The sequence below is a fragment of the Castanea sativa genome, chromosome 2 (genome assembly GCF_040712315.1).
Source record: "Castanea sativa cultivar Marrone di Chiusa Pesio chromosome 2, ASM4071231v1".
Taxonomy (NCBI): Eukaryota; Viridiplantae; Streptophyta; class Magnoliopsida; order Fagales; family Fagaceae; genus Castanea; species Castanea sativa.
The window spans coordinates 47,752,339-47,762,379 of record NC_134014.1 but is presented as its reverse complement, the minus strand read 5'-3'; the positions used below and the strand labels follow the sequence as shown (position 1 = coordinate 47,762,379).

Below are 10,041 nucleotides of genomic sequence, written 5' to 3'. Positions count from 1 at the left end.
AAATTTAATTATAAATAATCTAAATATTAAATTATTTTAGTTTAAATTCACTCTTTAACATTTTTTTTAATGGAAAAGAAGACTTTACGGAAAAAGAGAAACAAAATACAATCAAATGCCTAATAACAGAAGTGAGAGAATAGCTACCACAATCAAAAGAATCAAAAAAATTACCAGTTAAAGACCACTTAGCTAGGGAGTTAGCTGCTGAATTAGCTAGCCTGGAAACCTAAGAGATAGACACATTAGAATTAGTTACAAGAAGAGACTGCCTGTCAGCTAAGATTGAAGCAATTCTCCAAGGTGGGGGAAAAATCAGCTCATGATGTGGATTTTTTTTTGGGGTCAAACTAATGAGTTTTTTTTTTTTTAAAGATAAATAGCTTCATGCTTGTGATTTAAATTTACATCCCATCAAATTGTTATTCCAATTCTACCCCATGTTTGGATGGAGAGAGATGTAGAAAGAACAAAGAAGAATGAAATATGACTACAATGTACTAAAACTTTAGTATACTTCAATCACTTTTCCCTCCACCCTTCCTCTTCTCTACCTCCATTCCAAACACACGGTCTAATTAAGTAGATTAGTTTAGTAACTCAAGATAAAATCCCCCAATTTACTTCTATTTTTATTTAAATATAAGCCCTGTGACATTTAAATTTTTTTTTTTTTAAGTACAACTCAAATGGCTCAATTGAAAGGTAAAATGTAAGAGACTAAGAGTTGTTGTCGGTTTATAATTTGAGGAAGGGGCTTGACTATCCATAAATTTTCTCTCTAGTGGCTAAGTATATATATATATATATACACTTTTTTTTTCATAAATATCACTATCCTCATTGTACTTAAAAGTATAGAACAAGAATCATGCATGTTTAGTTATAGATGTCCTAAAAATTTGATATTCACGAATAAGTATATTCTTCTTCTTTTTTTTAATTCTTTTCAAAATCATTAGACTAGATACCAATTGGCTTTTGGTGTATACAGGGTTTAAATCTTGAATCTCTTATTCGACGACAGTAAACTTTACTAGTTGTGCTAATTAAAATCCACAGGTGTATTGTTACAATATTCGCCTGGGTGATATGGTTTTTTTTTTTATAAATTTTTATTTTGCAATATTTGTGTGAGTGATATGATTAGTTAAGTGTTGATCCCACATTAAATAATAACCACAAGAGTGAGTGATTAATATGACATAATTAGGTCTAAACTCACAGGTTTAAACTTTTGGATAAAGTAGTGTTACTATATGTTACTTAATTAGAGTATTCCCAACATATTATCTCCCTAGTGGTATCAAAGCCTAGGTTCACTACCTAGGCATTTAGATTTGTTATTTGGAGTAAGGTTCTCTAAGTACGAATATTTGAAGGTAACTTGGGGTGACATGCATTTTAGTGAGTTAGCTTCAAGGACCAATAATGTATATTGATTATAAATATACAAGATAATCAATTTCTTTTTGATAATATGAATAGTCCATTATGTATATATAAGGATGGGGAATGTAGTTTTTTATGAATTCATACGTAAAATTCTTTTATATTTAATTAATTAATTTAAGTAATGCAATCTCAACTATAATATAGTAGTCATTGGTATCTCCCCCTGCACTAATATTTGAGTAGTATTTCTAATCATTTCCACCCAAAAAGAAGAAAAGTCACCCATTGAAAATTTGTTGTATAGATGGTCAACATCCAGAGGTGAAAAGGAAAGGAGCCCTGTATTCATTGTACAATCGGGCACCACATATGATCAACAGAAGGGAGATAAGGCAAAGAGCCCTGTATTCACGTTGTATTTCCTTCCAAAACCTTAAAACTGTCACTCTTTATTCTCTTCTTACGTACTCTATCTTCATCTTGAAAACCTTTGACAACGAACGATGTAATTATAAGGAATTAATACTTTGAGAAACTAATCAACATTGACGTCCTGGAGGCTTTTGGGTACCAAATGGATAAATCTTATCTTTCAGAGTCATAGCGCCAAGACATGCACAAGATTATGTCTCTTGGGTCGAAGGTATTATACATAGCTAACGAATGAGTGGTTTCCATGCATTTGAACGTTATTATGTCACCAAGAGTTTTACAATTGGTTTTTCTCTTTTGATGTCAATTTGATTTTGTGGTAAGGTTTTTTCTTTAGTTTATACTACTTTATTGGAATGCTTTTAGTATAGGAAGTAGATTATGAATATTATGTACAAGTAACAAGACTACCAATGACACAACTAGGAATCAATAAAAATGGATTGGTTTTAGTGATCTATTGCTTCTGGGAAATCAGTGGTTTATTGCCATTACGTGTCTACCATTTTGCAGTCCAATTCATTGTCTTCTTGTTACCAGGTGTGAACTAATTGATTAGACCCCTGGGTTGTGGAATTAGGAAAGCAAGCTTATAAAAAATGGGAAGAACATGCTATTTTACAGAAATAGGAGTAGAAAGCATTTATCACATGAACTTGTTTGACACCCTTCAGAATGCATAATTAAATAATGAATAATTTTGCCAATATGGTAGGACATGGAGCATCTGGACTACTGGGCAGAGGAAGTGCCTCAGAAGTCAGAATCTCAGCTCAATCGGTGCCCGGCCTCCTAAAATAAGGTTGTTTTAGATTGCAATGTTTTTGTGTTAACATCAATACACACATCTGAAATATATGTATTTTTACATTGAACTAGCACTTAGAGCATGATGCTGCAAATGTGAAAGGGTGCAGTAACAATCTAAAATTCCTGCAGTGCAAAATTTAAAGTTCCTTCAAATATATAAATAAGTAACTTTATCTTCTTCTTTTTTCACAAAATAATTGGCATGTGATATAATTGTTGATGAAGAGATGCATCTAATCTTAAAGAGCATAAGGATAGTGTAAAAAGTAAACCTGGCATTTCATATTATTGTGCTCAATGGGGGAGCTTACAGAATTCTGGGATCATGGCCGTGTTTTCAAATCTAGAGTAGTAGGACAAGATGGTGAAGTTCCACAGGAATAAATATAATGAATTGAACATCTAGTAACAACATACATATTCCATGATCTTTGCTTGAAACCAAATGGGAAAATGGGTGTCTATGTAAAGCTGAATATTGTAGTGTGGATATAGATGCTCTCTGTTGAGAAATTCCACAACAATATCCAATTCAAAACGCACTCAAGACTCATGACACAGATTTTCAAAACCCATATACTCTTGATTTGCCATCTTCTCAACCATATTCGCTATGCCCACCCCACCTGTAATACACAGCAGAAAAATCAAGCACATTAGTTTGAAAAATAAAAAGAACAAGAGGCTGGAATATCTTGGTATCTAGTCATGATTTATGATTTTATTTTTAAATCATGCAAAGCTAGAGAGCCATATACCTAAGCTGATTGCGCTCACAAAGATGGTCAGAGCTAGTATGAAGATGATAATTGATGCCCTGCCAAGGAGTGCGATTATCTTTCTCACTACATGCTGACCGGTAAAGGCAGCTAATGTTGCAACTAAAACGAAATAACTAGCTGCAGCGAAGAGTAAAATATGAGTTGAGTTAAATTAAAATGAATTTTGGTACTTGTTTGGCAATAACTACAGTTTCTATGAGTTTCATTCCTGTATAGAAAACCTGTTCTACTAGTCAGAATTAGTTACTTACCATACGGAATTGGGAAACGGTTGAGAAGGTAATATTGTACAACAGACATGGACGATGAGAATACCATTGCAAAGGTTGATGTGGCACTTGCAACCTGCAAAACGCACAGATTTATAAATTGGCTTCAACTTTTTTGTGTGTTTCAATCAGAGTTTTGAACGTGGGTATGCAATTTTTTTTACCCTGATAATTTCCAGCTGTGATTTCCAATCTTTAGAGGTAATGTAATGTTGGTATCAGGTTACATGTCCTGAAAGTTTATTGATTCAGGAAATAATTTTTCTGCCATGAACCAAACTCATTTTCTGCCTCTGAATTGTTCCAAAGTTTTATAAATTGAATTAATCAAGTTCGACTTACTGGCAGCGAGAAAATGAATCACTTGTTTCTTGATAACTGATGAACCTTTATTTTATAAAACTAACTCTTTCCCTTGATACTGTCCCATGTAGCCATTACCTTTCATCGCCATAGCTTTATTTTATTTAATCTGTGCTAGACGAGATTTATCAATAAGATCCACTCCACCCCAACCCTTTACAACCTAACTAGGCTCAAGGATCAACTAACATCATTTCTGTGAGAGGACTAAGAGCAGAAAATGCATGAAATTTTTTAATATACCTGAGGAGGAATTCCCAATTCAAGAAAAAGGGGTCCCAAGATAAAGCCACCTCCTAGCCCGAGCAATCCACCAACCATGCCAGCTATTATACCACAGCTACAGTAAAGAAGAATCTGATGCAACTTCCAGTTTGTGATTTCCTTGCCCTTAGACGCAATTACCCTGGTCCCTTTGTATAAGCATATGACTTCAAAAAGTGTGACTGAGGCAGCGATTGGTACCTGTACAATGAGAAATATTATGTCGAGCTGATTTATCCTGGGAAGATATGATATGTTATATAACTAAAGAGGCTTGTTCTGTGTCTTAGGTACATGATTCTCGAACTTACTTGATTAAAGTACATGATTAATCTTTAAATAATATATGAGTATCGAGATTTTGTTGCCATCAGATATCTCTAGCGGCAGATTTTGTTTTCTCACATGCCAATTTTGGCTGGACCATCATGCCTTCTGCCTAAGTATATCATTTTAAATATATCTTAGAGAGCTGCCATAACATCTTATTTCTATCCCCAGAAGTAGAAGGGTGCCTGCTCACTACTGTGTTGGACCAATTTGCTCTTCCTTGCTAGTAATTACTTGACAATGCTGTTTATATAAATAACCTAGTAATTTAGGGTTTGTAATTCAACCAGCAATCTTTTTCCAAGAATTTTTCAAATTTTCTGTTGGTTATAGATTTTGATCTGTGAATCTTAAAAAAGCTAGAAAATCACTGTGAGCACCAATGTGCAGTGGAAGTATCTTGAAAGAAATACGGCTATTTTAGGTTAAAATTTACCTGCAAGCAGTTCAGAATCCAGTACTCGGTGGAGCAGGTCACAGTATAGGTCTGCATACAGTTTCATAAAGATAGACATTCAGTAATACAAAGCAACTTCATCATGAGTGTTGACAGTCAAACAACTGAATTGGTGGATGACTAGCAAGACAGGTCTATTAGCAACAGGAAGCCAAGAAAACCTACTGCTATATAAATTTAATTAGGACAGTGGTTAATTCATTTTGGCTAGCAATGGAGATGAAAAACTTCAAAAACATACTTCCTCCTATGAAATTTCAGTCCAATATCTTACCTTAACAACCTGAACAATAAGGAAAGCCACCCAGACATACACAAGCAGTGATACTTCTTTCCAGTATATGTTGCGTATTAGGGGAACCTGGATGAGATGGTGATAATTACAGTATAACAGCAACAGCAACAAAATAATAATAAGTATCTAAGAATTCTTGAAAGACTATTGCAGAAAAGACATTTTAACATTCTTGTACTCACCTCCTCTTCTTCTGGAGCAGCAGGACCACTTGGTAGGGCTTTGTACTCTTCTCCGGAACCATCTGCAGTTCAGGAGTTTATTACAATCCTTTCTCAACTACAATATTTATAGGGAATCTCTCTTAGTATGTGAGTTCTCATCATGCTTTTGTACTACTGTTGTCGGAAAGATTTAAGAATAAGTGGATGGTGCAGTTTTTGGTGGAATTAGCATAATCTTCTTCTTAATTTGTTTGATATGAAAGAATGACACATTCTTGGCTTGAAGAAGTTGTAATATAGGTGTCAAGGAATTTTATGGGACCTTATTCACTCTAGGAATTTGCAAACATAGACAGTGGGTGAAGATGCCAGTATGAATGGCAGGACTCATTTATTCTTGCATCGCAAGTATGGGCCTTGGGTGTAAACCAGCGTGTTTCTCACTATTATCTGATGTTTTTTGTGATTCAGAAAGTAGCGAATTATAGCATCCAAACAAGATACATAACCAAAATATTATGTGAATAGGAGGTACATACACTTGGTTTGAACCTTAGGTTTAACTGAATAGCTGTTTTATGTGAAACTCAGTCTCACTACTTGTCAGGAAACTTCTGATCACATTCCATCTGATTGGTCTTGTGAGTCAGTTCGATTTTCTCTAGTTTGTAGGTAATGTGGCTCAGCCTTAGCTCAATTATAGTTTGTACTATAAATTCAAGTGAATCTTTCATATTAATAAACAATGAGGGGCTGCTGCAGTCGAATGGTGCAATCAAAAGCAAACAACATGAGGCTGTAGCGTATGCATATTATGCAATTCGTTTGGTTTCATTTCAATAAATGATGAAGGGCTAAGTTAAGTCAATCCAGCATGACAGTGTGTTGCTTTCATGCTAATGTTTTCCCCTTTTAAGATGATAAGATCATATCCTAATATTTACCCCTTCTAAGATCCTATGAGGTTAGTCCTCTTATATAAGTAAGAAGTAAAAAGAACTAATTGTTTACCCCTTTTTAAGATCATATCCTATGAGGTCACTCCTCTTATGTTACATAAAGATTAGTGAACAAATATTTCACTCCTCCTAAATTAAATTTCAACAGCAAAATTTCAAAATTTAATAGCTCTCGTTTGCATTTATTATATTGAAACTTTGTATAGATACCTATACCCAAATAACTTTAGTCCCAATCTAGTGATTTTGCTTAATAAAACATTAGTTGATCACAATGCACAATCCTAAACCGGATCTGCATAAATTCTGATTCAGATTCTGTCTATTGGAAAGCTTTTCATTTTTTTGAATGTCATATGGCTGGCCTAGGTATGAGGACTAATTTTTCTCCATACTCATAAATACTCAAAGTAGAAGGCAATGTATGTTAGAATTGATAGAAGGCATTATAAATTTAACTTTCATAGATCATTAGTCCGTTACTAGGTAAGCTGCCAATCATATCTCAGTATCATTTTTGGTTTTAACACACCATATATTTACCAAAAATTTGAGACTTTTAAAGGAAAATTTAGCATGGAGAGGACCACAGGCACTCACCACCAGGTTTTGATTCTGATTCCAGCAGCTTGGATGCTTCCTGAAAGTCAAGTAGCATTTCCATCCCTTCGTTAGTAAGTCGACAACAATGGATATCCATTACAAGCTTATGAAATAATTAGGGGAAAAACTTACCTTCTTCATCATTGTCTCTTTCTTCCATGTATCGATACCTTTGAATAAAGCTTTTGTTGATGTACCTGGTATCAATAAGTTTCAGTGTTAATTGCAAAAATTTCAGTTATAAGAAGAAATTCTAAATGCAATTAAGTGATATGGAATTCATTGGCAGATTGTGTTTTCAAGTGAATAGTCATCACCATGATCAAGATACACGTGGAATTAAAATATGATTATTAAACCAAATTGGATATCATACGGTACTATTTGTTTTGTGTTTCTGTATTAACCACAACTAGTAGTATGGGCTGATATTCATTAGCATCAATACTAGCTAGTAATGAAGTGCTTATAATAAAGGGGGAAAAATGATTTTACCAATGAAGAGGATGATAAGCAGAACTGTGACCATCCAATCAGCAAACATGACATTGAAGGCAACTCCGATGCTAATTCCTAGCATGAGCATGGGCTGAAAGAGCAATGCTAGGTCATAATCTATTAGGGGCATGTCCAATGTTGGGTGTCTAAGCCTCAGATTGTAGTATACAGTTGATCCCGCTGCACCCATGATCATACCTGTAGCCACAGAATCAAAGCTGTTAATGCAGAAGGTAAAATTATATACATCATATATTTTAGAAGCTCCCTAATAAAAAAATATTCAAAGGCATCAAGTTTAGCATGGTAGAATGTCACACTGAATGTAGCATTTGATGTGAGCATGAATACATGTGCACTATGTACAAATGAAGCACTCATGCATACTCTGTTTCATTTTTTACTCTGTTACATGCATATTAGCATAATTCTATGTGAAGCATGCATGAAAGAAGCCATAAAATTTGTTAATGCAAATGTTGATGCATGCGTCCGAAGAAAAAGACGTTTAGTGTTTCATTTCAATAAATGCATGCAAATGTTGTTTGTTTAGTTTTTATGAAGAAACTAAAATATGTGAAGTAAATTAAGTAGACAATACTGACATTTAGAGATGGCAGTAGAAGACTTGGGGTCAAAACCAATGATCAAGGTGAGCATTGGGACGAAAATTCCACCACCACCAACCCCTCCAACGCTACCCAATGCTGCACCAAAGAATCCAACAATTGTTCCCACTACAATTTTCCAGCTAAATTCCATTTCCTGCTCAACCAATAAATATATACCAAAATGAAGATATTGAAACGGTAAATGAAAGAAAGACAAATCATGAAAAAGCATTTCCTCTTCTTCATGTTGTCAATGTGCCATAAAGTTATACTGAGCTCCAGACATAGACTAAAACTCACCGGCCAAACATGCTCATAAGAAGACTTGCCAGCCTGCCAGAAGAATTGAACAATTCTAGGTAGAAAGCCTTGTATTTCTACTTTCTCAACAAAAATTTCTGGCTGTTTATCTTTCAGCTGTCTTTCTGCAAAACAAAAATTGCTCAACATGACTAGGCACCAAAACAAAAACCATGCTACTGCTGTAGTTGATATTGCTAAAGCTCTGTGGTTCAGCTGAGTCTGAGCCATGTAGACAATTTGCAAAGCTAAAAGCGAGGTAAGCTACTATGTATGAATTCTGAAAACTCTTGCTTATCTGTTCTAATTTCCTTTCCTAACTATAAATTTTCTCTTCTTCCTCCAAACTTTCCAGAAGCACTGTCACACTAGGATTGGGAAAACAATGAAGAAATTTAAGAAATGAGGAGTGCACTCCTTCAGTACCCGCTTATTGTCTACATTTATATTTCTCTTTCTCTGCTGTCTCTCTCTCTCTCTCTCTTTCACTGTGGTCCTATTGATTTGGACTTTTTTTAAGTAGTAATGTAAAAAAAGGAATGGAAATTTTTTTGAGTGCTTCAAATTTGTTGTACTTGTACCTTTTATCCGTTTTCCTTGGATAACTCATACTCGTACACGTAAACTAAAATATAAAATTATGAGGAAGGGAAAAAACAGTTCCTTTACTTTATGAAATTTATTGATACAACTCATGAGCAATGAACTTAATGTTTGTTTGGGAGAGTTTATTTTTATGAGTTTATTGAACTTCGAAAAATAAGTTAAATAAAAGTACAGTTGTACCTCAAAAAAATTGGTGTGTAATATTGGATTTAAATTAATCTCACGGTTCATCCAAACCAACACAAAGTGCAAATTATAATTGGTGAATAAAAAAAGTAATGTACATAGTAAACCTAAGTGTATTACACCAATTATAATTTACAACTTGCAATTTGTGAAAAAAAAATTGTATTCATGTCATTGTTTATGAGATGACAAGTTGCACATTTGTTTGTGTCACAGACGTTTAGTGTTTATGAAAAAAACTTAGATAGTCTCGGAGCACTATTCCGAGCTCGCACCAAATGGATGGGCCCCATGGAGTTGGGTTTACAATATTATGGGGTTGGGCTAGCTGCATTCTTCTTTTGGGATGAAATTATGTTAGTAATTTTCTAGATGAATTTCCCTAAAAAGAACAAAGAATAATATGATATACAAAAGAAAATTTTCCCCCCACAATTTGTTAAAGTAATAAATTATGATTGATGCAAAATTGTTTTCACATTTTTCTATTATATATTATAGTATTACTTTTATTATACAATAATTATCAAAAAATTGTGATTTTTTAAGATATAATTAAAATAAGTATATTCCAAAAGTTTGAGCATGGCGTGCATCTTGTTATTTTCACGAGAATATCAATTTTATGAAAGCGATGGTTCGGCCAAATCACTGACAACATATTTGATTTTTTCATTTATGCTTTAGCTTTACTTACAGCTTCAGAAAGATGAGTTT

General features: G+C 34.0%; 1 protein-coding gene across 1 annotated transcript; it reads right to left on the bottom strand.

Moving 5' to 3' along the window:
* Positions 1–2,892: 2,892 nt before the first annotated feature.
* On the bottom strand, positions 2,893–8,947 carry LOC142623428 (sulfite exporter TauE/SafE family protein 3-like). Its single transcript, XM_075796840.1, has 12 exons — positions 8,533–8,947; positions 8,227–8,386; positions 7,619–7,819; positions 7,256–7,320; positions 7,121–7,160; positions 5,580–5,641; positions 5,377–5,463; positions 5,082–5,132; positions 4,295–4,516; positions 3,671–3,764; positions 3,396–3,536; positions 2,893–3,263 (listed from the first exon to the last, which is right to left on the bottom strand). The coding sequence occupies exons 1-12, from the start codon at positions 8,761–8,763 to the stop codon at positions 3,181–3,183; spliced, it is 1,437 nt and encodes a 478-aa protein (XP_075652955.1). The 5' UTR covers positions 8,764–8,947; the 3' UTR covers positions 2,893–3,180.
* Between the last annotated feature and the right edge of the window lie 1,094 nt (positions 8,948–10,041).

Bases quoted from the DNA above. Each gene is read 5' to 3' on its own strand.
- LOC142623428 (XM_075796840.1), bottom strand. From the start codon at position 8,763: ATGGCTCAGACTCAGCTGAACCACAGAGCTTTAGCAATATCAACTACA. The intron at 5,133-5,376 runs GTAAGATATTGG...AACTGTATGCAG, and splicing joins TTATTGTTCAGGTTGTTAAG to ACCTATACTGTGACCTGCTC. The intron at 3,537-3,670 runs GTAAGTAACTAA...TCTTCGCTGCAG, and splicing joins CCGTTTCCCAATTCCGTATG to CTAGTTATTTCGTTTTAGTT.